This window comes from Rattus norvegicus, chromosome 3 (genome assembly GCF_021556685.1).
Source record: "Rattus norvegicus strain SHRSP/BbbUtx chromosome 3, alternate assembly SHRSP_T2T, whole genome shotgun sequence".
NCBI lineage: Eukaryota > Metazoa > Chordata > Mammalia > Rodentia > Muridae > Rattus > Rattus norvegicus.
The window spans coordinates 68,072,499-68,098,618 of record NC_141536.1 but is presented as its reverse complement, the minus strand read 5'-3'; the positions used below and the strand labels follow the sequence as shown (position 1 = coordinate 68,098,618).

General features: G+C 43.7%; 1 protein-coding gene and 1 long non-coding RNA gene across 8 annotated transcripts in view; one reads left to right on the top strand and one right to left on the bottom strand.

The window, feature by feature from the left end:
* The window catches only part of Itgav (integrin subunit alpha V), an 81,580-nt gene extending 58,300 nt beyond the window's left edge, over positions 1-23,280 (bottom strand). For 3 of the 7 annotated variants that reach the window (XR_015682791.1, XR_015682793.1, XM_087651178.1), the window contains exons 1-3: positions 22,814-23,239; positions 11,776-11,906; positions 2,420-2,511 (exon numbers count right to left, since the gene is read on the bottom strand). Coding sequence is in view for 2 of the 7 variants with exons in the window: in NM_001398692.1 (NP_001385621.1) it covers positions 2,420-2,511; positions 11,776-11,906; positions 22,814-22,998 (408 nt within the window). In the remaining 5 variants the exon portion in view is untranslated. 7 annotated transcript variants of the gene reach the window in all.
* LOC134486402 (uncharacterized) overlaps positions 22,383-26,120 on the top strand; it is a 6,839-nt gene continuing 3,101 nt past the window's right edge. The window contains exon 1 of the long non-coding RNA XR_015684463.1: positions 22,383-22,635. This is a non-coding gene — a long non-coding RNA (uncharacterized LOC134486402). The remainder of the gene's footprint in view (positions 22,636-26,120) is intronic.

Genomic DNA, 26,120 nt, shown 5'->3' with positions numbered 1-26,120 from the left:
ATGAGAGGAAGCTGACAGATGAGAGGAGAAACTATGCTGGCCTGCATGAGCAAGGGTGGTGGGTCACTGCAGGGCAGAGATCGAAGATGGACTCTATCAAGAGATGCATTTCGGAGGTGGGTTTATTTTATAGGGATCACTGATGGAGTGGGAGGCCACACTATCCAGGGATAAGTTACTCCTGTTGTTCACGCTCTTTGACAGAGGGTAACAAGGATCCCACTTTGACCATATGCATTCAGAGTACTCTATTAGACAGACAAATGGACATAGCAGACAGATAATTTAGGAATATCCCTTCAAAATATTGGGGACAACTAATAGCTAGAGATATTGATTGGGAGAGTAGAATATATAGATTGTATTCCCAGATACGGAACATGAAGGGACCCTCTAGGTAAATGGGTTAGTTACAGAAAACAAAGGAGACTTCAATAGAGCTCAAAAACACTCCAACATTTAGGAACTGAGCAGAAGAAGTATTACCAGAGACATTTAAAAAGTGAGCAAGATAGGGGGGAGTAGAATATAAACACACAGTGTCACACAAACCAAGATACAAAAAGGACTAAGCCTGGCATGAAGGCATGGACTTGTAATCTTGGAACTTGGAAGATTGTGAGTTCAAAGGCAGCCCTGTTACAGAGTGATATCTTGGTCTCAAAAAGGGGTGGGGGGACTTTAAAAGTGTGGGGAGGAGACGGGGCAGTGGAAATGGCTCAGAGATGGCTCTCCAGTTAGGAGCACTGGTTGCTCTTCCAGAGGACCCAGGTTAAGTTCCCAACACAGACATGGCATCTCAAAATTATCTCTAACGCCAATAACAGAGGGTTTGACACCTTTTTCTGGCCTCTGTTGGCTCGGCGATGCATGTAGTGCAAAATATACAAGCTGCAAAACACCCATACACATAAAATAATTGTTTTCATTTTGTTAAAAAGGGTGGACGGGTAGTCGCCACTATGATGAGCAACTGTGTGGTGGAGAGATGGGAAAGAAAGAGAAGTGGAGTGGTTTCTGTGCCACGAAGAGCTGCTGAACTGGAGAGTGAGGGTGGTGAGGAACAACAGCCTGAGGTGAGTAGTAGGTAACGGCACCGGAAGCCATAGTATTTCTAGGCCTTGCTTCCACAAAAGGCCAGGTCTGGATCTGTGGTCCTACTGCAGCAGGGGTCTGTGTCAATATCCATGGACCGACCATGTTACCACCAAAGGCCATGCAGCGGTCGTCAGCAGTCTGCCTGAAACCATGCTGATGTCTGAGTACCAGGGTGAGCTGGTCCCGCCCCTCACGAGCCACTGCATGGGGGCACCAGTGATGATGTGGATACGGGACACCAGACCCCGCCCCTTCCCTGAGCGGTGCGAGAGAGCTGGTCCCGGTGGCGTGGGCATGGGACCAACTCAGCCCCCACTCAGACCCAGATCCAGGGCTTTGAGTCGGCCCACCCCATCGATAAGCTGCTGGAGCACGTGAACAGACCCGGTTCCGCAGATGCAAAGCAGCAGGATCTCCGTGACACAAAGCAACAACTGTATATCCGAGAGGAGTCTCAGTGAGGCTCCAGTATTGATGGGGTAGCAGAAGTCAGAGGCCTGGAGCTAGACCAATGACTCATCACAACGAGTATTTACAAGTAAAAACGTCTGGGCAAAGGGCATGCTGTGTGTCCCACTGCAGCTCCCAGGGCAGGATATTTTTTTTAATTTATTTTCTTTTCGGGGGAGAGGTTAAAAGGGTGGAAGGTGGGTATGGAAGGGCTAGGAAATGAATGAGATTGAGGTGTACGGTGTGGAGTTCACATAGAACCAACAAAGAATTATGCTTAAATAAATAAATGGTGTGTGATACAACAGGAATTGACTTTGTTCAATGGCGCCAAGGGGTAAGAAAGATAAAAATTAAGTATTCACAAGAGAAAATAAATTTCTTTTAAAAATGATGTACAGTGAAATTTTGGTAATCTTGACGTCTGAGTGACCTAGGTCATCCCTTCTCATGCCTGCCTCAGGTTGATGGGAGGAGGATGTTAGAAGTGGAGATGGTCCAGGTTAAAGGAACATCTTAAACAACTGTTTAACCAGAGGAACAGGACTGCAGCAAAAGAGAAGACTAGAGGGTTGTTTACAGTTTTTAAAAAGGTAGGAAACCCTGTGATTAGCCAATGGCACAATGTGACTGACAGGAAAAACAGATGGAGACTACCTAACGGAGGAGGAAGAAACGGTGTGGCCAGGAGAGTGGAAGAGGCAGACGCCTAGGAGGGGAGGAGTAACACAAGCCCACAGGACGGCCTTCGATCAGAGGCCTGAACTAATGGCCAGACCAAATGTCACTACCAACTTGAACATACAAAACTTCCTGTGCTCCACACAAACCGGCTCCACTCCCTCAGCTGAGGTAGTTCCTAAAGACTTACCAAGATTTTATCCTGCTTTGACCTCACGGAGGCTCCAAACCACTGGTGGGATTTAAACTCCAGTGGGTCATCTTTGGCATAATCTCGATTGCCTGGAAAAGAATAGTGTGCATGTGGTCAGAAACAAAGCAGACTGTTCTCAGAACAAGAGAATGTATTTCTATCTGGCCAGGTTCAGAACAGTGTGCCTTTGTGGTGGGCAGGGGGCACAGAGCCCTTAGTCCCAGCACCTAGGAGGCAGGCAGATTTCTGTGAGTCAAAGCCCACCTAGTCTACAAAGTGAATTCTAGGACAGCCAGAGCTACATACTATGATCACATCTCAAAAAAACAAAAACAAAAACAAAAAAACAAAAGAACAAAAAGAGAGAGAGAGAGAGAGAGAGACAAGTCCCTTTGATTAGTCAAATACTTTGCCTACATCGCAGGTATCTCTTGTACTTTACATAGCTTAGGGAGATTAGCCAGGAAGTGGGTGAGGCTGGAGAGATAGATAGTTCAGTCGTTAAATTCTTTCCTGGGGCTGGAGAGATGGCTCAGTGGTTAAGGGCACTGACTAATCTTCCCAAAGGACCCAGGTTCAATTCCCAGCACCACACGACAGCTCACAATTGTCTATGACTCCAGTTCTAGGGGCTGTGATATCCTCACAAGCAGGATGCAAGTAGGCAGAATGCCAGTGTGAATAAAATAAAAATAAATCATAAAAAGGAAGAAATATTTACAAACATTTTAAAAAGGTCTTTCCTGTTCTTGCTGAAGACTGGAGCTTAGTTCCCAGAACTCCTTGGCAACTCACAACCACCTGCAACTCCAGTTGTCCTGGGATGTCAGAAGAGGGTATCCCTACACACACATGTTGCACTGACATGCATGCAGGCAAAACGCCAATGCACATAATATTAAAATTAAATCTTAAAAAGAAGACAGACAAAGGCATGGAAGTATGTCAGGTCTCTCAGGTTTACTGTTAAGACCGTCAATTACATCACAGATGTGGAAAGGCATCATAAGCCAGGTGTCCCAGTTAGGTTACTTAAGTCGTTGAGTAACTGTAACAAACGCCGTGACCGCCTGTATGTTCCCAGGCATTCCTGCCGTAGCACAAAGACACGTGTGAATGTCAGGACGCAGGAAACCCCGATGGATGGCAAAGAGTAGCAAAATAAAGCTGTACGTAAAGACAGGCCTAAATGCCACAAAGGAATGACCTCTGCTGACATTTCGGCTTCTCTCGTAAGAATGCTTTCATGAGCATAAAGCGTGTATTTTCACCCATAAGTAAGTATTTCAAGCTAAATATCTAAGAAACACTAAACGTATTACTAATATACATATTACCATTTTCCCTCCAAACAGCAATTGGTCAGGATGGATCTTTGGTACCATCTTGAATGTTATACAACAGCCCATTTCAAAGCCATATAATGGTTTAGTGAATCCCTTGTGTCTCTCTCTGTCTCTAGTGAAGGGCTATTTCAGACTGATTTATGAAATCTTCATAGATAACCTTTCAGGTCAAATCTATGTGTTCTTTCACTACACGTGGGAATCTCAACGAAGCACGTCACTGGGGTCTAGGACACAGGTCCATGGCTAAGTTAAGGTAATAAATCCCCTGAGAGCATGGCACACTATGGATGACGATTCTAATGGACATACTTCTACGAAAGCCCCAAGATACGCCCGTTTTGATATCTAAGTCCTGCCCTACTCCTGTCTTCAGTCCACAGAACTAGGTAGTCTCGTTTCTATACATAGCCTTTGTATTCAAGGCTCATTTGCCTGGAAAAGTTCATTCCTTCCGCCTGAAATTCTAGGCTACCTGAAAATCCACCCATGGCCTAAGGCATGACACAGTTTCTTATGCCACTAGCTCAAAGCCTTCCATGACCTGGATGGGGCAAACCTTTGGGAGATGTGCAAGGTAGAGCCTATGTGGATGAGTGAGGCAGTGTGCGTGCTGACCCTTTTTAGGGATATTGAGCATGAGCTAAAGAGTTTGTGCTTTTTGAAAGTGGATCTGGTTTGGGGGAGAATGAGTGAAGAACTTGGACGCTGTCACAAACATTGTGAGGAGAGACACGGAGGGATAGGGCCCCTTTGACTTCACGTATATGGCTCGACACAACCCTGAGGCTACTCCCGTGACCACTGCCCTGGCTGGTGCCAGTTCCAATTCCACTGGGTCCTTCGGTACTCATGACCACACCCAGGGAGACTGCAGCCCTTCTGGATGTTTGTCAGGAACCCACTACTGACTGAGGATGACCAAGCAAGCCCAGCAGCCTTCCTCAAGATGAAGGCTATGACCTCCAGGATGTCTGTGGCAGATCCTCCAGAATGCTGTATGAGTGCAGCATGGAGGTGGGAGGGGGCGAGTATGCACTCGACCCTAACGCCAGAGGAGGAACAACAGCTCCTGCAAGCCCAAGTCAGCATGAGAGCCACGTTGGCCCAGAGACTGGACCTCCCTCCCGGTGAAGAACTGCCCTCTCCCCCTACGAGAGTACTTCAAGTATTTTTTCTCAGAGCTCCCTTCCTCTTCACAATGAATCATACAGCGAAAAGGGAGGCTTTCCTAGAACCACAGCAGTCATCCTCCTGTGTATTTTCCCACCGCAGTGATTTCTTCTGTTTGTTTGAAAAGGAAGAACAAATCTTCTGTTTGGTTCCCAAGATGCAGATGCCTCTGCAACTCACTGCGGTGGTGGGAAGCGCCCACTATTGTGCACAAGATCTTCATGGGACAGCGCATAGTGTGTCCCCAAGTGTCTGTTTTCTGTTGTGACGTTTAAAACATATTATAGAGTTATAAAAAGAAAGAAATGAAGGAAGAGAGGGAGGGAGGGAGGGAATCCTGTTTTGTTTTGTTTTGTTTTGTTTTGTTTTGTTTTGTTGTTGACACAAGGTTTCTCTGTGTAGCCCTGGCTGTCCTGGAACTCGCTCTGTAGACCAGGCTGACCTCAAACTCAGAGATTTGCCTGTCTCTGCCTCCCCAGTGCTGGGATTAAAAGCATGTGCTCCCACCACCGAAAAAAGAAAGAAGGAAAGAAAAAAAAAAGAGCTACCTTCTGCCATAATGCCTCTTGGAGACTTGTCTCTGTGCATATTGAGATTAGTGTAAGCTAGAGGAGTCAGCGAAAATACGTGCAAATTTCATATATTTGGTCTTTTACTTATCAAACCAGTTTAAAATCCATATGAAAACCTATTCACCACTTACTAAGAACAAATGAACACTGGTTAGAGGTTTTTTTGTTTTGTTTTGTTCTGTTTTTAAAGCATCAGACATCAGACATGTGTTTTGGATGTAAACAGAAATTTTAAAAGCTAATTTAATGCAGGCATTGTGCTACGAGTTTGTGATCCCAGCACTCAGGACACTGAGGTGGGTAAATCGTGATCTGCATGTTCTAGCAAGTAGAAGCCCTATCTTAAAAACAAAACAAAACAAAACAAAAAACATTAAATTAAATATTAGAAGGTCTGGTTTCCTTAGGGCAGTGGTGCTCAACTTTCCTGACCCTGCGACCCTTTAATACAGTTGGTTCTCAACCTTCCTAACACTGTGACCCTTTAATACATTTCTTCATGTTGTGGTAACCCCCAACCATGAAACTGTTTCACTGCTACTTCGTAACTGTCATTTTGCTACTGCTATGAACGGTAATGAATTCTTCTAGAGATAAAGTTGCCAAAGGGTTCTCAACTGAAAACTACTACCTTAGGGAAAGCAGAGCAGCAAAAGGGGCACTCATTCCAAAACAACTTGGAGCTTCTCTGAAACCTAGAAATGTGCAGAATCAACAGCCATGCCTTAAAGCACCGTGAGTTTAACTTTTCTCAGTTCTGAAGCTGGAGAGATGCCACAGAGTTTAGAGCACTGGCTGCTCTTCCAGGGGATCTGTCCAGTTGGATTCCTAGGACCCGCATGGCAGGTCACAACCAATCGTATTTTCAGTTCTAGGGGATCCAGTGGTTTAACTTCTCGACAGGTACTACACATGTGATGTACAGACACACACACAAGCAAAATACTCACACACATAAAATAAACCCTCACTAAATGTCCAATTGCATCACTAAGTACAGCTGGTATGTATATGCACTGGCCTATACTGACACCCAAAGTTAAGTCCATAATCATAAAAATACACGCACACCCACCCCATCTACTACTTCTATGGCCTCCCGCTTCAACAGTCACAATTTCAGATCTCCATCCTTTCAAGAAGCTTGCTCCAAAGAAAGTCTGTCTTCTAACTAAGAGCCCAAGTCTTAAAATACTAGAGTCCACATCAGACGGTGGCTCCACTGAAAGAAAGTGTGAATAGAGTGGGCGGGATAGAGCAAGGAAAGGCCGCTCTCCAAACAAACCCACAGGCGGCTCATTCATGACCTGGAGGGACTGGCAGCCACTCTGGAACACAGGAGGGAAGTAAATATTTTGAGTCACAGTGCCCTGAAGTTCTGCCCACCCGTTGTCACTATGCTGAAACGCCCAGATTCCTGGACTGTGCTGCCACTCTTAAAAAGGAAATAAGACACAAACCAGGGATTCCAAGGCTGGAAGAAATGCTGTTTGTCTGTTTCTTACCTCCAATGTGCTGGACAACTGACTCACATTACCCAAACAAACTTCAAAGGAGGACAATGCATCAGGGCACACTTTTAATTCTAGCACTTGGGAGGCAGAAGCAGGCAGATCTTCGTGAGTTCAAGTCTAGCCTGATACATAAATCAAGTTCCAGGACAGCCAAAACTACACAGAGAAACCCTATCTTAAAACAAATAAAATAAATATAATCATGAGGCAAATCACTAGAGACTTGAAAATTAAACTCTTTTTTTTTTTTTTTTTTTTTTGCAAGCTTCCAAAAATGTGTTCTTCGCACCCTCACCAAACTCCCAGGAGGGAATGTTTCAGGGCAGAAGCTGTGACAAGAGCACCCAGTCAGTGTGAGTATCTAATGCTCCTTTTGATGGTCTCCTCTCTCCAGAGTATTTCACAATATGCAGACATGCAGGGCTCAGCTTGTTGGGGAACTAAAACACCACTAACATACTGCTGAATTTTAAGACGAAGATACCCTGTTACCCTAAAACTCAGTGTTTGTCTCTTCTTTCTATGATTAAAGAACATCTTTTGGGCAAGATTATGCCACTCTTTTTGAAAGAGAAATATTGAAACATTAAAAAGAAATGAGAGTAAGCTTCTATTTAGAAGTTAAATGTGTTTTCAGTCACTGGGTTCCTACTCATTACTATGAGTTCTATGAATAACTAGATGGTTTAGGTCCTTAGAGAATTTGTTGGTTTTTGTTTGCTAAAACAAGCTGTTAAAACAATGTCATCCCGTATTAATCCTGGAGTAAAACAAGTACTTCAAAAACCTCCTCAAGCAGATTTTTACCCCAAATACAACTTCAACTCGGATATTACTAAAAAATAAGTTTGGATGAAAGAAAAAAACTCTCAATAGAAGTTATTATTTCTGTGACACTTGCAAGGTCAGAGAAAGAAAGCCCTTTGATCATTCATTAAATGCATTAATGAATCCATTCATTAAATGCAGCAGTGAGACCCAAGGCCTCTGCTGCCCATGGTAAGAAGCACACCTGTGGGAGCAATGTAGCTGACAGCTGTCATTCTGCTGGTCACCACGGTGATTCAGCCGATCTAGTTAGTATATGTCTCCTCCCTCTCTGCTACTCTATGTGTCCCTACTAAAGTTGCATGCTGCTACTAATTTCCACAGAACTATCTAGAAACATTGTTTACCTAAGACAGCTATCCTCTAAAGATAAACAAGAAGAGTCAGCAAAGTGTATCGGGAAGACACAGGCAGGGGTTCATTTTTCTGGGTACCAGCAGTGTTTGTTTAGAGTTATACAAACTCTCTCTCTTCATCCCATGAGCCATCTCCGAGGTTCTGCAGGAACACAGCACAAAGAACACAGACAGGCCTGTATGAGCCGGCACTGCTCTCTCAATGCTGGATTGTTTCCTGCTAGTGTTGGGGAGGAAGTGATCTGAGAGCTTCAAACAGTTTCAAACAAAATCCCTTTACTGGAGATTTAAAAAGAATAAATAAATAAATAAATAAAATTGACCCAAATCTTGAAAGAATGGGCAAGAGTCAGATCAAACTACGAGAAGCAGGATTTACAGGGTCCTGTGAAAATGGTTGGTCAAATGTTACAGATATTAAATAAGCTGTTGTTAGCTATATGTTAATCGATAATAAAAGAACTAGACAAAATTATGTATTCCTAAGGTGCTTATGAGACCTCCAATCACACAATTCTGAACCAGGAGATGACTGATTCTGTCAGGAGATACCTGTTCATTAAAGAAAAATCTTTAGTCTAAATTCATGTTGTAGCAAAGAACACTATGTTTCATTTTGTTTTAACTTTGTATGTCATAAGGCTACTATAAGTGTACAATATAGACATATCTAAACTTGCAGAAAGCTGTTTAAGAGTCTACCTAAGGGTTTTAGTTTCAATAAGCTGGAAAGTGTTCACCACGGAGGCCATTTTTACATTTGTTATTTAAAGCAAAGCCTAGGAATGTGTGGGGAAATAACTTTACAGCATTCTTCTGGATGAGAGTCTGCGTGGCCAGGCTTGTTTGCGGCCTTCAGCTGAAACCTTCTAGAACCATGCTTGAGTGTTGCAGTAGCGGGATGTTCAGGGTGAAAGGGGAGTCCTACATTTGACCTTCTCTAGGATGAAGCTATATCCTTCTGCTACTTCTCAAAGACACTATTAGTAAGCTTGCAGTCGAGCCTGTATTTCTAAGGAAAGAGGCATGTGTTCCTTCCCCAGTGGAGATCAACAGCCTATGTTTCTAGAAGGGGAGGATGTAGGGCGTGTTATAAATGCTTTCATAAGTGTGGATGCACACATTCATGCTCACGTATGCTGAGGCCAGAAGCCTGGTGTCCTCTTTTTTCACTCTCTGTCTTATTCCCATGAGACAGGGTCTCTCACTGACCTGAACCGAAGCAGTCAGCGTGTCCCAGTGACCCTCCTGTCTCTGCCAGCCACAGGGCTGGAGTAAGAGGCACATGAGGCTACTTCCAGCTGGAAAAGATTCTTTTTATAAATAAAATTGGGCAGTCGTCGGTCTGTTAGTAACATCTGCTTCCTTGGAAAAGGAAAACACGTGGCAATAAGAGGGTTTTGCCAAAAGTCACGATAACAGATTATAACATAAACCAAGACATAATCCACTTAATAGCCACAATTATCGTTATGTTTTTCCTTTCTTGTAATTCCTTCTTCATGATTACCCTTCACCCAGTTTTAGTAAGACGCTGTAATAAACAATCCATTCTTCCCTGGTATGGTATAGCACTTTGCTATCTTTAAAGTACATTCAGAGACACGAACTCCTTTGATCTACGTGACAACTCTGCTTTCTCTGACAAACTGAGAAACTGATGCCAGCAAAGGAGCAAAGCCTATTTATATAAACACAGCTCCTGCTGGAAACAGCTTTCGGCAGAGCCAATATCAAATTTTAAAACACGGAAAGAGGTTCTGGCCAACAGAGGTATAGGTCCTACTTCCCAGAATCTTCTTAAGTAATACACAAAATCCTAAGCCATAATAGGCTCGCTCGCTCAGCAGATCTGATGGGCCACATCGTCTGAAAAGGTGTGGGTGTGTCCAAGAGGAGCCAGGACTCATCACTGAACCCTGAGAACACTGCTGGCCTTAGCTGAAGGAAGAAGCCAGAAGCTCCAAGTTCCCCACTATTGGCTCTCAGAGAAATAGGGTTGCTCACTTGACTTTAGTCCAGTAAGATCCATCACAGAAATCTATCTTCTAGGACTGACCAAAATGAACCTGGGTTGTTTAAAGACATCTAGAACTGAAGGGAAGGCTCAGTGGTCATGTTTTCCACACACAGGTCCAGAGTTCAATTTCCAGCAATAAAAAAGAAGAAACCAGAGTTGACATAGTTCATGACACCAAATAGGGAACTAATATTGACTTGAAGACAAAACAGAAGTAACAGATTCTATTAGCTTGCTATAAGGATAGTCTCCACATTCAACTATACAGTTTAACTGCACAGTTATGTATGTACCACATGCTTGCCTCATACCCACAGAGGTCATAAGACGAACCCCCTGGAACTGCAGTTACAGATGGTTGTGAACTATCATGTGGGTGCTCCCAACCACACCCGAGACCTCTCAAAATGACAAGGTCTCTTAACTGCTGAGCCACCTCTTCAGCCTCTCCCCAAACTTTTAAAAATATATATAAGAATATGCCAACATAAATGTACATATGAGTCTAAATACTTTATTCCAACAATGTAAATATAAAATTTGAATTAACTCTCATCTTCCCCTAGGTTAACTCTTTTTTACTACCACCACCTTGACTGACATTAAAATTTGTTCCAAAAATAAAATTATCCTGTTATCAGTAACACAATATAAATTTCCAGTACATTTTAAATAAAAATGTGTTTATGATTTTTTTTTGTCACCTAAATCTAATTGACTGCTCAAGATGATTCCTCAACTTCTGTTTTTGTTTTTCGAATCACACCAAGCCCAGGAATCATTGATGAATCGAGAGGTAATCGGCAGTAGTCAGTGAATCCTGCTTCAACTTGGCTCACAGTAAAACAGCAACAGTCGCTCCTGTTCCTGAGAGCTCCCTATTCCCAGAAGAGATGTAAACTTATCTTAATAGATTTTCCCAAAATGTCTACATATTGACACTGTAAGTTTCCATTGGAAGACATCCAAATACACAGAATTGCTATAGCAAAACACATACAATCATTTATTTATACAGACATCTCCCTATGGATGTAGGGTGATGATGTTTCTTACATGTTACTTTTTAAAAGGATTTATTGACTTGTATTTATGTGTATGAGTGTTTTGCCTACACACATGTATGTGTGCCATGTGCATGACCAGTGCCTTTGGAGCCAGAAGAGGGTACTGGATCCCCCAGAAAGGGTGTTACAAATGCTTGTCAGCTGCCAAGTGGATCCTGGGAACTGAACCCCAGTCCTCTGCAAAAGCCACGAGTGTTCTTAAACACTGAGCCATCTCCCCAGCTCTGTTGTTACATTAAAACAAAAATAAAAACAAGACAAGAAAACAGATAAAATGAGGTAAGTATATGGTGCCACAAGCCTTTAATCACTGCTGTCAGAAGGTAGAGGCAGGCAGATCTCTGTGAGTTCAAAGCCAACCTGGTCTACATAACAAGCTCCATGCTAGTCAAGGATACATAGTGAGACCCTGTCTCCAAAACCAACGGACCAACCAAATGGCATAAATCAAGAGACTACAACAGAGTCAAGGTTTACCTGTTGAATCAAATTCAATGGGCTGGCACCGGCGGCTGGATGAGCAGTCACATTTGAGAACTTGCCCTCCTTCTATAATCCCAGGCTGGGTTGTGTTTGCTTTTGGGGCTCCCACCAGGAGGAACATCCTGCTAAAACACAAAGGCCACGTGATATTTCAAATGACACGAAGTATAATATTTATATTATGATTTATGACAAAACATTCTTTTGATATTACCCACAAATACTTTTAAAAAACTACTTTGGATGGCTTAATCTCCCCACTATAAGATAATTTCTCTTGCATTCACTTAAAATGTACATTATCCAAACTGTATATCTTATTTTTTAGATTTATTTATTTTATATATATGAGTGTTTTACCTACATGTATATATCTGTATTTATGCCTGCACCTATTGAGTTCAGAAGATAGTGCTTACTAATACCCTGGAAATGAAGTTACAAATGGTTGTAAGCTACTTGTAGATGCTGGAGATTGAATCTGGGTCCTCTAAAAGAACAGCCAGTGCTCTTAACCACTAAGCTATCTCCTTAACCCCAAACTATACATTTTAAGTTCATACAGTTTCTTGGACCAGTGAGGTAGTAAAGGTGATTGTTGCCAAGTCTGAAGACCTAAGTTCCATTCCCAGAAACTATATGGTAGAAAAGAAAACCAACTCCTGAAAGTTGTCCTCTGACCTCCATGCATGTTCACCATACCAGGCGCGCTCTCTCTCTCTCTCTCTCTCTCTCTCTCTCTCTCTCTCTCTCTCTCTCTCTCTCTCAATGTACTCTGTCCTTTCTGAGCTCCCAGAGATCCCCCAGTCTCTGCCTCCAGATACTAAGATAAAAAACCATGTGTACCTCCATTCCTTCTCTCTCTCTCTCTCTCTCTCTCTCTCTCTCTCTCTCTCTCTCTCTCACACACACACACACACACACACACACACACACACACACACACACACACTGTACTCTGTCCCTTCTGAGCTCGCAGAGATCCCCCCGTCTCTGCCTCCAGATACTAAGATAAAAAGCATGTGTACCTCCATTCCTGCCTAGCTTTTGGTTTCCTTCTCATTCAAAAAATCATGTGGAGCTTGAACATATTTGCTGCATCAGGCTCAGTTCTGGCACTAAAGATGCCTGGTCTAGACACTGTCCTCTCCAAAGAAACCAAGCCAGCAAACAAATCATGCGACATTACTCTGAAGGAGACCAACAATTGGCTAAGGAAGATGATTTCTTGGGAGTAAAGAGGGCAGAGCTTCCTTAGATAAAGGAAAGTTACTTTCATGGAAGGGAGGAAAAAGAGTTCCTTTGGTTAAAGGGAACTCTCTCCAAGAAGGTGTCAGGGGAACGGAAAGGGGGATCTTTAGAGATAGAGTAGTCAGTCGAGGAAATGATCTCTGGAGATAGCACAGTGGACTGAGAGGAGCCTGCTCAGGGGAGAGAGCTGTAGGAGAGGAGGGAAGGAAGGAGGGTGAAGAGGTGGGTGGGACTCCTTAAGCACTGCATAATGATCCTGGGTAGGAAAGAACTTAGTCTCCAGGACAGAAGAGACAAGGGGTATTGCTAAGCAGAGAGAGCAAGCTAGGAGTGGCCCAAAATAACAGCCTGGAGCCTGGCAAAAGCTAAATCATAAAGTCCCTTTCACACATAGGAAAACCATCTGTTTTTTCTCAGTTCCATTTAAACCCTTAGGAGACGGAACTCTCTTGACTTTGGAGAATTAAAGAAAAAGAAAAAAAATGGAACAAAGAAAGCTCAGGGAGGGGATGGTGAGCTCCATTAGCCAAGGGAGATGGAGAAAGAGTTAAGAAATACTGTGAACAGAATGAACAGGGAGAGATAGCACCTAGGCTTTAACATAGAAATGGGGAAAACAGAAAAACACCATCCAACTCTTCACATTCTACGTGCTATTCGAGCAAGTAGGGGAGAGGAAGGCAGATTCCAGAAAAACATGAACTCAGTTCTCAGTCTGTCCCATCCCTCTGTCTGTAAGTCCCAACACAAAATGGAGACCTGTACCCAGGAGGAGTTGGTATAGAAGACAGACAAGAGTAAGTAAGTTTTGAGGGAGAAGGGAGAAAAAGAAACTCTCCACCTTGCTTTTCAAGGAACTGACAGATTAGTTTAGCAAATGCAGAGAGACCGGTAGAGAAGGAAGCAGCACTCCATAGATACTGCCCATCTCCACCGTTCCATCTGGCTAGACAAGTCACTTAAGTGCTCGCAAAGTATAACTTACAATTACAAACCAATGTACATCGTAGATATAAGATGCACGTATCGTAACTTTTTAAAATCAGTTCAACCTCCCTTATTCTGGGTAGTATCAGTCAGATCTCAGCTAGACCAAAAAAGAGGGCTGCTTTGTGGACTGCTAGGTAGTAAGTATCCCTTACTTATCTTGAAACCCACACATTCAAACTCCAAATTAAACTCCAAACCAAGCCACACCCTGTTTAATAAATCTTTATGTAGTCATGTTTGGCAGCAGTATAAAACACCAGTGCTGGCTTTCTCCCATCATAGCAATGATTCTGACTAAGAAATCAGCTTTATTGTCACTCAGCAAGAATCTTTCTTTCACAGAAAAAAAAAGAAAAAAAAATATATATATAGGGTTGAGCGTGAGATTTGTATCACCCACCAGATAAAGAAATTCCTTGTCATTACAATACCCTGTATTCTTTCAGAACTTGATTAGCATAGGCAAATTAGAATATGGGGTTTTGCTATAAGTATAGAAATTTACCAGGGCAAATCTAGCTGTAAATACATAAAGTGTGTGTGTGTGTGTGTGTGTGTGTGTGTGTGCGTGTGCGTGTGTGTGTGTGTGTGCGTGTGCGTGTGTGTGTGTGTGTGTCTTGTGTGTGTGTGTGTGTGTGTGTATGTTTTCCTCTCAATTAGATCAAAAATGTAGCCACAAGTCTGGACACGCAGCTGAGTGGCACAGCCCTTGACTAGCACCACCAAAGCCTGAGGTTGGACCTCTAGTACCACAAAACCAGGCAAAGTGAGCAGGAGGTGTAGTTCATTTGATAGAGTGCTTTGCCTAGTTTGCAAAAACAAACAAAGAAAACAAAAAAAAAAAGTCCTAAATTCAACCCCTAGTACCAACTAAAATCAGGTGTGATGGCACATGCCCATAATGGCATCATACAGGAGACAGGAGGGTCAGAAGCTCAAAGCCAACCTTGGCTACATAACGCTTTGTGATACATTCAGAGCCAGCCTGAGCTACATGAAACCCTCTCTCAAAAAACATTTTTTTTTGAGAATGGGGTTTTGAGAAAACTTTTTTTGGGGGCAGTGGGGTGGAGGAAGAGATACCATAAATGTTGGTTTTTATCTACAATATTTCCAATGCACTCTGAGAAAGAGAATAATTCAGGCAAGTGCATTGCTTTTCTTTTGGGGTTCTAATAAAACTTTATTTACAAAGGCAGGCAGTGGAGAGATGTGGTCCATGGACTGTGATTTTCTGACCAGTGGTTTCATCATTGGGGAACTGGGACAAAATCTCAAAAGAGAGAATGCTGTGGTTTGAGTGAGAATAGCTGCTCATAGGCTCAGGTATTTTAACACTTAGACCCCAGTCAGTGGTCTAAGAAATTTGGAGCAGTTATGGAAACTTTAGTGAATGTAGACTTGCTGAAGGATGTGTATCCAGGGGAAGGGACTTGAAGAGTACATAACTTCACCCCACATCAGTTCACTCTTTCTACTTTGAGTTCGGAGTCAAAATGTTAATCTCTCAGCTTCTTAGGCCAACCACCCACCATGCCTCCACCCCTGTATGGACTTTGCCTCTGGAACCGTAAGCCCAAATGAACTTTCCCTTTTTTAAGTTGATTTTGGCCTTGGTGTTTTAACACAGCAACAGAAACGTAACTAACACAGAGGGAAGTCTCTGTGGGATGTTGTCCTTCTACTGGGGATGGAATGGGGAGCCCAGTTCCTTCTCCCTCCACGCAATGCTGTCAACTCTAGTACACATCCCTTCCCCTAACCTAACATTGAGGTGATGATCTATCCGGTATTTCCTATGCTCTGCCTTTTTCTCTCACCACATGAAGACTGAAATGCAAGCTTTGAGATCAGGAGATGGCTGAGTCATAAAGGAGCTAGTGATCTGATTACTTGGGACTATCTATGCTCTGCTTGTCAAAGTCTCCACCTTGAAGGACTTGGTTCCTTCCTTCGGAGTTCTTAAAGTGGCCATCAGAGCACAGATATACATGAGCCCTTAGTGTGTGGACCAATGAGGTTCTAAGTCAGAACAGCTGCTCCCAGATTTGCCTTGACACCCACAAGCAACTCACTTCTGGAGTGTCTTTTGCACATTTCTTTTCAGAGCCTTCTATAATTTTTTTCAAAACTATTCATTACTACTTATGAAGAAGTGCTTATTAGAATGTGAGGCTCTAACTCACTTCTGCCTGAGCAGGTAACAACACATTCATTAGCCATAGGTCTCTGTCTTACATCAACCACATACCAATAAGTCACTTCGAAAGTACTCCGACAGCTCTTGGGTCAAAGAAACCATACTTTCATTCGATTATTTAAATTGTCCTTAAAATAATTTCCTTATGTAACAATTCTATTTAATTTTGTACTTCAGATATCGTCTTGGCTTGGCCACTGTAAAACAGAGAGCACTCCTCGGTTATTAGGGGACGGTCTCTGGCTAAAGCTGAATAAAGGGCACAGTGGGAGAGCACTGAACAAAATGTCACTATGGGCAGCACACAGCCTGAGTGCTTGCCAGGAGTCCAGGAACCAAGCTGCTGCTTTCATCAGACTGACCGCACATCACAGGCATGAAAGGATGGTAATTAGAAGAGCTAATATTGATGTTCAACACACATCCCTACACACCCCTCATGTGCACTGTTGCCCACTGGTGAAACACATAAATAGAATAATAAAGAAGGAACATGGGAGAACTGTCAGGGTCAAACCCCAAGTTAATGATTAAAAAACAATAAAAAAACTAAAAATATGATTAACAGCTTTTTTTAATGCAAATATCAGTGTGATATTTGTTACTTTTTGGGAAAAGTAAAGAATCTTAAAAGGAAGTTACATATTGAGGAAGCTGGGCTGCTGCAGTGCACGCCTTTAATCCCAGCACTTGGCAGGCAGAGATAGGCAGATCTTTGAGTTAGAGGCCAGCCTGGTCTATAGAGTGAGTGCCAGGACAGGCAGGGCTACACAGAGAGACCAGGAAGAGAAGGAGAAAGAGGAAGAAAAGGAAGAGGAGCAGGAGGAGGAAGAGGAAGAGATGGTGGATGTGGTGTACACTTTGTGAAGGTGTATCTCTATCCTTCCTTGCCTGCCTAAGACACATCTGATTGGTTGAAATAAAAAGTCTATGACCTATAGCAAAAGGCAGAATAATAAGGTGGGACTTCTGGACAGAGAGAACAGGGGGGTGGGGCGGGACTCTGGGAAAGAGAATAGTGCAGGGGATGTGCCACTCAGACTCAGAGGAGGCATTATTTGAGAACTGGGGCAGGCATAGAAAGGTCACAGTTACAAGAAGGAGGAGGAGGAGAAGAAGAAAAGGAGGAAGAAGAAAGTTATTTATGCTACAAAAAAAAAAAAAAAACAACCCAAAAGCCCACCAATGAAACACTTTATAAAAAGCAAATAATGTTACTTAAAAGTTAACTAAACCTGTCTGTGGACTGCAGCAGTCCAAGTATAGTAAAAGAGGCAACAGAATAGAAAAGTTGTTTGCAGTGTAACAAGTGGCACCACCCAGTGCAAACAGGATGGGAGGACTCACAAACAAGGCAAGTCAGCTAGAGGAGTCACTTGAAATCTCTGTTCTCAGTTCTCCAGAACAGAGGTACAATGCTCTGTCGTTACTTAAATTCTTTCCCAGGTGGCCAGTAGATAAATGAAAACAGACAGTATCTGAAAGCTTCCAAACAGTACGTGATGATACCATTAGCAATCAAAACAGTGGTTGATGTAATTAATAAGATACTTCCTAATGAAATAGGAAGTAATTTAAAGTCTGCCTTTAAGGACCTTTTCTTCCCTTGGTCTTCTCAAAGAGCCCTTAATGCTCAAGTCATTAACTCAAAGGAAAAGAGGAAAAGCAAAGGGCAGGAAAGCTGGCTCCCAGCAGTTCCTGGCAAAGCGGACAGGTGGGGGCCAGCTCAAGTTTGCACGGGGCTGGAAAGACCTCACTGAAGAGCATGTATATTTTGAAGCTAAGCAACATAAGATCCAACATGCCTTCAGCGTTCTCCTTGCTGACTCTAGCTCACTCCAAAACAAAGTTTGCCCAAGAACATGACCAAGGGCCACATCTTCACTAGCACTGTGTGATAACTCGATTTATTTGTACTGATGCCTCCTTAGGACTCCAGAAATGAGCATGCTATTCATGTGATGCCAAGTGGGAGGATGCTAAGAAGCGGCAGGCAAAGAAAGGAAGAGAGGGAGAGAGAGAAGTGGAAGGCAAGAGATGGGAAGGAAAAAGCAGTTTGGGTGGGGGTGGGAAGAGGAAGAAGGGAAAGAGACAAAGCCATGGACACTGTGAGCATGCCCTTGAGCTGCACTTCCTATCCAGTGCAGAACAGAAAGGGCAGTTGCTTCATAGAATGAAGTCTGGCTACCAAGCAGGGCAGCGGGCCAAGCAATGACAAGTACATTTCCAAACTTTCCAAATGAACTAAGCTCTTTGGCTGCTTTCAGCATTGACCTTTCCAAGATAAAGCTTGTTTCATATATGGAGCTGACTCTGGGGTGGCCAACGGGAACTCCTGAAAATATACTATGCGTATACATAAAAAGGAAATGTGTGCAAAATAGCTGAGGTGTAATTCAAGTTTCAGATTTGCTCTACAAATATATGCTTCAGGTCAACAACCACATAAAATAAAACGGAAACGGTAACTACCACAGCTCATACATTTTCCCTGGAACTCACAAGCATTTCCCTGCCTCTGCCTCCCCAGGGCTTGGGAATTCAGGCATCCACCATCACATCCACCCAATAAACCTAAGATCTTACCAAAAGTAATAGACCTAAGGTTGGCTTTCCAAGTAATAAAGACTGTAGTTTAACCAGATGTATTATTTATGATGGAGAAAAATTAACCAACACAGTACCAGTCACATTCAAGTTTATGAAAACATGTTGAAGTATTTTTTTTTTTGGAGGTGGGGAGTGTGTTTTGGGGATCAGGTCTCACTCTGTAGCCAAAGCTATCCATCCTGGAAGTCACTCTATAGCCCAGGCTGGCCTCAAACGTCTGTCAATCCTCTCCTGCCTCAGGCTCCTGAGTGCTGGGACCTCAGGTAACTACCACCACTTTCAGTCATTTTCTAAGGTTAATTGTGACAATGGTTACAACATGGAAATTTTTTAAAATTTCCTTCATGAGGCCTTCCTCTGGGTTTGGATTTCCTCTGCCAGTGGAACTGCTGCTCAAAGGATCTATCAACAGAATATCTAGATTTAAAAGGAAAAGTTTCGGAAATATAAAACCAGTAGAAACATAGAATAGGTTTTGCGGGTCTAGCCAACAAATAATAGGCAGACTAAGTCAAGAAGCTCTGAGCAGTCCCAACCCAGGCTCAAGTAAGAAGCAGAGGCAGAGAGCAAAGCTAGAAGCAAGGAAACATTAACAAGGAAGAGATTCTAAGTCCTCTGGTGACTAAGCAGTGACTAATCTCAGAGGAGTGTAGTAGGAGAGACGAAGTAAAATAGAAAATGAGAGGGAGGAATGTGAAATGATCTCCAGGGCAACAGAGAAAGGAGGACTCCATTAATAGAAACGGAGGTGCCACCAACACCTCTTGATGCAAATATAATTCATTTTTAGCCAAAACTAGTTAACAAGGCTAATTCAGGCTAACTGATCTGCAGCTATTGCAATATTGTTTCTAATGGAGATAAAGAACTTGAAACTAGGGCCTTTTCCGTGATCCACAGCTATTGCAATATTGTTTCTAATGGACATAAAGAACTTGAAACTAGGGCATTTTCCGTTTGGAGAGAGGGCATCATGTTACCCTGGCAGGCTTGGAACACAGGACCTAGCTGGGGCTTGAACTCCTGATCCTCCTGCCTCTACCTCTCAAGTGCTAAGATTACAGGTGTATACCACAGTGACCAGTTTCATCCCCAAATCTCCTTTTTAACGAGTACCGATGCATTCATTCCCATAGCAATATAAAGATGATTTGATCACTCATAATCCATTACAAGAAAAAGGAGAAGTGAGAGCATTCCATAGTACTTAGATTCCTGAAATTGGAATGTGTGGGAATCACAGCTCCTCTCCTCATTAATCAAAAATTTTTTCCATTAACAAACACTTGAATACATAGTTTTCCTTTAAAAGTTTATGGTAAGTCAGGCATGATGGCACATACCTTTAATCCTAGCACTTGGGAGACAGAGGCAGGCAGATTTCTGAGTTCCAGGTCTACATAATGATCCCAGGACAGCCAGGGCTACACAGAGAAAGAGAGAGAGAGAGAGAGAGAGAGAGAGAGAGAGAGAGAGAGAGAGAGAGAGAGAGAGAGAGAGAGAGAGAAATGAAAAAATTAAATATCAACATATGCAATTGATGCTGATAAAACACAATATGGATTCTGATGCTTGCTGAATTTATGGGTTCCTTTCTTGGGATTAAGCATAATTTTGTTTGGTTGGGGTTTTGGTAGATGAGGTGGGTGGCTTTTCAAGACAGGGTTTCTCCCTGTCGTCCTGGCTATCCCAGAATTCTTTCTGTAAACCAGGCTGGACTTGAACTCAAAGATCCACCTGCCTCTGCTTTCAGAGTGCTAGGATTTAAGCATGTGCCACTACTATCTGGAATTTTGTTTGTTTTTGTTTTTTTCTATTTTAAGGTTAAGTATAATTTTGTAATAATCTTCCTTTAATCTGAAAAGGTAAGTATAAACCTTTGTTTAGGTGTACTGGGGGAGAGGACACCTCAAAGTTGCTTTCTTTTTTATGTTAGGCTGGTCTCTTGATACCAAAGTTGCTGGTAACTGTTTCAAAATGCAAAAACATGCAATCTCTCAAGTTTCACATTATCTTACTATTTAAACTCATGCACAAGTTCCTGTAAACAAGAGATCGTGTAAATATATGAGCTCATAGCATAGCCACTGGCCATATGTTTTCCAAAGATTAGTTACATTCTTTGCAATCAACAATAGTAAATATCACCACCAGCTCAAAATTGCTGTTTTCCATGGGGGGGGGGGGGCGTGTGGGGGAACATTTAGAAGCTTGCAAACCTGTCGTGTTCCTGCCATGTATCTTGGATACTAAATCTTTGCCATAGACTGACAGAAGTGAAAAACAACTAAATTAATAACAGTAAAAGGAATCATTAGCATTTCCAAAACACTCCGTCCACTCTGAAGTATTTAAATGCTAATTCCTGATGTACAGAAAAGCACATATTTTCAGTCAGAAAATTTCTGTATAACTCAATCTAAAGGATGCACCCTGGGAGCAAGTACAGTGCCCAGGATATAAAAAGCATACACCTAAAAAAAAAATGAATAGTTGAAACTTTTAAATACTGAGCTAACTAAAATGATCAGACAGAGAGGATGTGGCTGTAGCTCAGACTCAGAAGTCTGGGCCCCTGGTAGGATCCCAAGTTCTATTCTATCCCCACAACGAGATCAAGCACTTAAGGCGTGAGTAATTAGGTATCTGCAATCAGTGCTATGTGAGCTCAGGTCTAACAGAAAGCATTGTCAGTGTGAATCAATCTGTGAGCTACATAAACAATGTCGATTTTTGCCAGTCCCACCCAAGCTACGTATTGGTTTAAGGACTGGTACCAATGGTACTCAGCAGTGTTCAGGGAAACAGTGACAAATCCTGAAGGCTGCCCTAACAACCTCAGACAAATACTTAGGTCACCTTCAAATGAAGCTTATATCACCTACCCCACTTTGCGCCTCCCCAAAACGAAATTTTGGAGGGTGGGGGGAATGTGGTAAGAAAAATGTGTTGTTACCCCTTGTGAGCACTAAGAAATAGCCAAAGGAACCGTTTATTTGAAAAAACGATAGACATCAAAAAACATTAATTAAATCAGGGTTTCTAACACTAGTAGGGATGCAAATGATGCCCGCGTTGAGTCAAAGACAACTTTAATCCAAAAACGAACAATAACCGTGACAAATCCTCAGGACGTTGCAACATGGGACGTGGGTAATTTGGAAGCCTACGTGACCTGCTGAGTCCTTCAGTAGTGAAGTGACCTGCAGCGAGTGAAAACTCAGCAAACACCCTCATTCTGGCTGAACAATGACCTAAATAGTGGACTAGGAAAGGAGCAGATGATGTATTCCATTCATCTGGTGGATCTCAAATGCGCAAACAGTCCTTTACAATTTAGTGCAACAATTTGGACACTTTAGTCATCGGAGTGTCTAGAAGAGGAATGGGGGAGGAGAGAGAGAGAGAGAGAGAGAGAGAGAGAGAGAGAGAGAGAGAGAGAGAGAGAGAGAGAGAGGGAGGGAGGGAGGGAGGGAGGGAGGGAGAGAGAGAGAGAGAGAGAGAGAGAGAGAGAGAGAGAGAGAGAGAGGGAGAGAGGGAGGGAGAGAATGAGAATCAGACGAAGGCAAGAGAGCAAAAAGCACTAGGAAGCGGCTAACTGGTACGGGAGGAAAAAAAAATTCTGGGACCAAGTGAAGCAGGTCACGAAACGACAGGGACCGCCAAAAGTGCCGCAGAACAAGCCTGTACAAATTTCTTACTTTTCCTGGATGTTTAACAGAGCTCCTTCAAAGCTCTCTCCCACTGTCCCCAGCCAATCAGAAGAAGTTGGGGACAGGGTGAAAGTGGATGCTGAGTGCCAGGTAAGGTCATCCCCACAAACGTTTCATCCATGCCGGTCCTGGGCCAGCCGCGGGATTGGAGAGCTTAGGCCGGTTTGGGGCCGGGAGGACCCTGGAGCCAGCGGCTGGGTGCGGATCTGCTGGGTGAGGGCGCGCGGTGGGGGAGGGGGCGCCTGGGGACTCAAGCGCGGCCACTTACGAGGACGTGCTGGGCACGAAGAAGTCCACGGCGAATCCGAAGTAACTTCCCTCGGGGCCGGCGTACTCGGCGGGGCTTTCGACGTCCAGGTTGAAGGAGCCGGCGAAGGGCAGTAGGAGGCCGAGCAGCAGGAGCAGGAGGCCACCGGGGCGAGGGCGTAGCAGCAGCCGCCCGGGATCAGCCATCGCCGGGGCGAGCGCGGGGCGCGGAGCGGAAAGTCTACAATCCCTGTCCCAGTGCACCGTGGCCGCGGCCCGCCGCCTCCGCGCCCGAACTGCCGTGCTATGCGGTGCGCTTGCGGTCAAGGGCGGCGGGGCGGCAGGGAGGCGCGAGGCTGAGCCGGGCAGCCACCCAGGAGGCGCAGTGTCGGACGCGGGACTCCGGCTCTGTCGCTGGCTCCCGCGGTGCCTGGCTCTGAGAAGTGGCGGGGCGAGCGCCGTACCTCGGGGCCCTGAGCTGCCCCGGCTAGGGGAGGAGGCCCGGGAGGAGGAGGAGCCGGAGAGGCCGGGCCGCCCCACCGAAAGAGGAAGTCGCGCTCACGGTGGCCTCCCACCGGAGAAGGCCGGCCGCACTTCCGTGCGCGCTGGCGGAGGGTCCTCCGAGGCCGCCCCCGGGACTGCGGCCCAGACCCAGAGGACCAGGGGGCAGTGGCAGCGCACCTCCAGCAGAAGCCCTGCAAGCCGGGGTCTGGCTACACTCAAAAGAAAGAGAGCCTGGCACACCTCGTTCCCTGGTTCCTCCAGGCACTTCTGAGCGACTTTTGTTTGAGAACGCGGAAAGCTTTATCCGCTTCTCTTACTTCTGCCACTTATCCCGGCAGGCGCTCACCAACAGAACTCTGTAATTATATGCCATTTCCCTCCCCTTCCATCCTCCACACACTGAACTTAATTATAAACTCCCAGAGGGCTAGCACAGCTCCTCCCGGATGCGGTGTGTGGAACTGGATCTCACTGGCTGACAAAAATGTTGTAAGGCAAAGGTTAGGTGATGAGCCTCTTAAATCCAACCAGAAGAGTTCAAGCCTATTCTTAGATCTTTTTTCCCCCCTCTCTCTCCTCCTTTCTTCCTTTCTTTTTTCTTTCTTTTCTTTCCTGTTCTTTTCTGTTTCTTGCTTTCTTTCGAGGGTGGGATAGGTGGGGGGGGGGGGGCAAACGAGTTTCTCTGTATCCTTGACTATCCTAGAAGTCACTCTATAAATCAGGCCTCGAACTTAGACAGATCTGCCTGCCTCTGCCTCCCTAGGTTTTAAAGACATGCACCACCGCTGCCCTGCTATTCTTGGATTCTTGCTTGAAGGGATGAGGTTTTGGAAAACCGATAGTCATTAGTTTAGGAAGTTCAGGTAGACAGATTTTAGAACTGGAAGAAGGTCTGGCCATAGAAATAAGATCCCCTTACAATTCAGTTGCTTTGGACAACAGTGGACAGGCTGTTCCTTCAGGACAGACATCTTGACCTGCTTCTTTACATTTCGAGTTTCTACCGCCTAATCAATAAACCTTTCAATTAGTGAATGACTAAAGAGTAACGTTTGCTCAGAGCTTAACAGCACCTGCTGCTCTTGGTAGAGCGACTCATCAACTACATGTTGGCCAGTTCCAGTTCTTCTGGCCTCTGTGTCTATCAGACGGCTACCTGGTTCATACCCATACACACAAAATAAGGTTTTTTGTAAATTTGTTCAATATTCCTGTGTCGTATGTATATGAAATGCTAAATAATTTGGTGAATGGGCCAGGTGTGGCAGCCCATACTTTTAATGTGGTGGCAAATGCTTTTAATCCTAGCACTGGGAAGTCAGAAACAGGAGGTTCTGGTCTGTGTAGCAAGTTCCATGCTGGCCAGGTCTACAGGTAAGACCTTGTCTTAGAAGGAAGGAGGAGGAGGAAGATGAGAAGGAGGATGAAGAGGAAGAAGAGGAGGAGGGTGAAAAGCAGAAAGGAGGAAGAAGAATCTGGTGAATAGGACAAAGTGACAATATATACACGCATTGTATAGGCCTTGCATACTTCCAAGTAAGGTAACAGAATTTGAACTATTTTCCCAAAATAGTTATTAAAAATCAGTCACAAATTAAGCACAGAGGCAGTAGGATCCCCTGAGTCCAGTCAACATAAAGAGATCCCTGACTTACAACAGAAAAGCACCTCAGTGGCAGCATAATTCATCTAATAACATAAGTAATCGCATGTGATGTTGTGTATATACTTAATTGGATTAGTCAATTTCATTTTTTTAAAAATTTAAAGGATATGCAGGAAAATTGTTGGGAGACCTTATCAAGTCACAGGTTAACACCTGTGTAAAAGCCATCCCGGAGACAGGAAATCCTATGTGGATGCTTACACACAAGATCCTGCAGCTGCTTTTCTTCATTCCATATCACCATTTGGGTCAGAGTGTGGATGTTTAAGAGGGAAACAATGAGGGCTGGAGAGATGGCTCAGTGGTTAAGAGCACTGACTGCTCTTCCAGAGGTCCTGAGTTCAATTCCCAGCAACCACATGGTGGCTCACAACCATCTGTAATGGGATTTGATGCCCTCTTCTGGTGTGTCTGAAGACAGCTACAATGTACTCACATACAATAAAATAAATAAATAAATCTTTAAAAAAAAAAAAAGAGGGAGACAATGATTCGTGGATAACGAGAATGTTCTGTGTACTCCCCGTGTTCTCTGCATCTCTTTCTGAAAACCACATTGCAGACCAGACATGTATCCAGTCCTAAAGACTAAAGACAAGCCTGGCATTTTCAGTGTCCCATTCAGATGGTCATCATACATAAATTTTAAAAGAAACCGTGCCTTTTTTATTTTTGAATGGAAATAAAAAATTACAGGTTTTTCTTACATGATAACTACTTGAGATGTAGTCTTAAAATATGAATAAACTACAGAGCTTCTTTTAATTATATGGCCATAATCATTCAAATCCTGTCTTAATACAGTTCTTTAACCACAGAAAATTCAAGGTCTGGAAGTTCTTCTGTGTGCTCCTTCGTCCGTGTTCTCCCACTACTGAACAATCTAATTAAGACTTAAACACAGAAAGTGGAGCATTTTTGGTATGTTTAGAATTTGCTCACAAAATATTCCATTTCCTTTGTTTTTTCCTGTCTTTTTTTTTTTTAAGTGGTGTAGGCTAGTAGACACCCTCATTTTTTGGCCCAGGTTAAATTGGAACTCACAATTCTCCTGTCTCTGCTTCTCGAGTGCTGAAGTTACAGAGGTGAGCCATTCGCCTCAACTTGGAAGTTCCGTGTATCTACTCCCTATTTTGACCGAGGCTTCATGCGCCCAAGA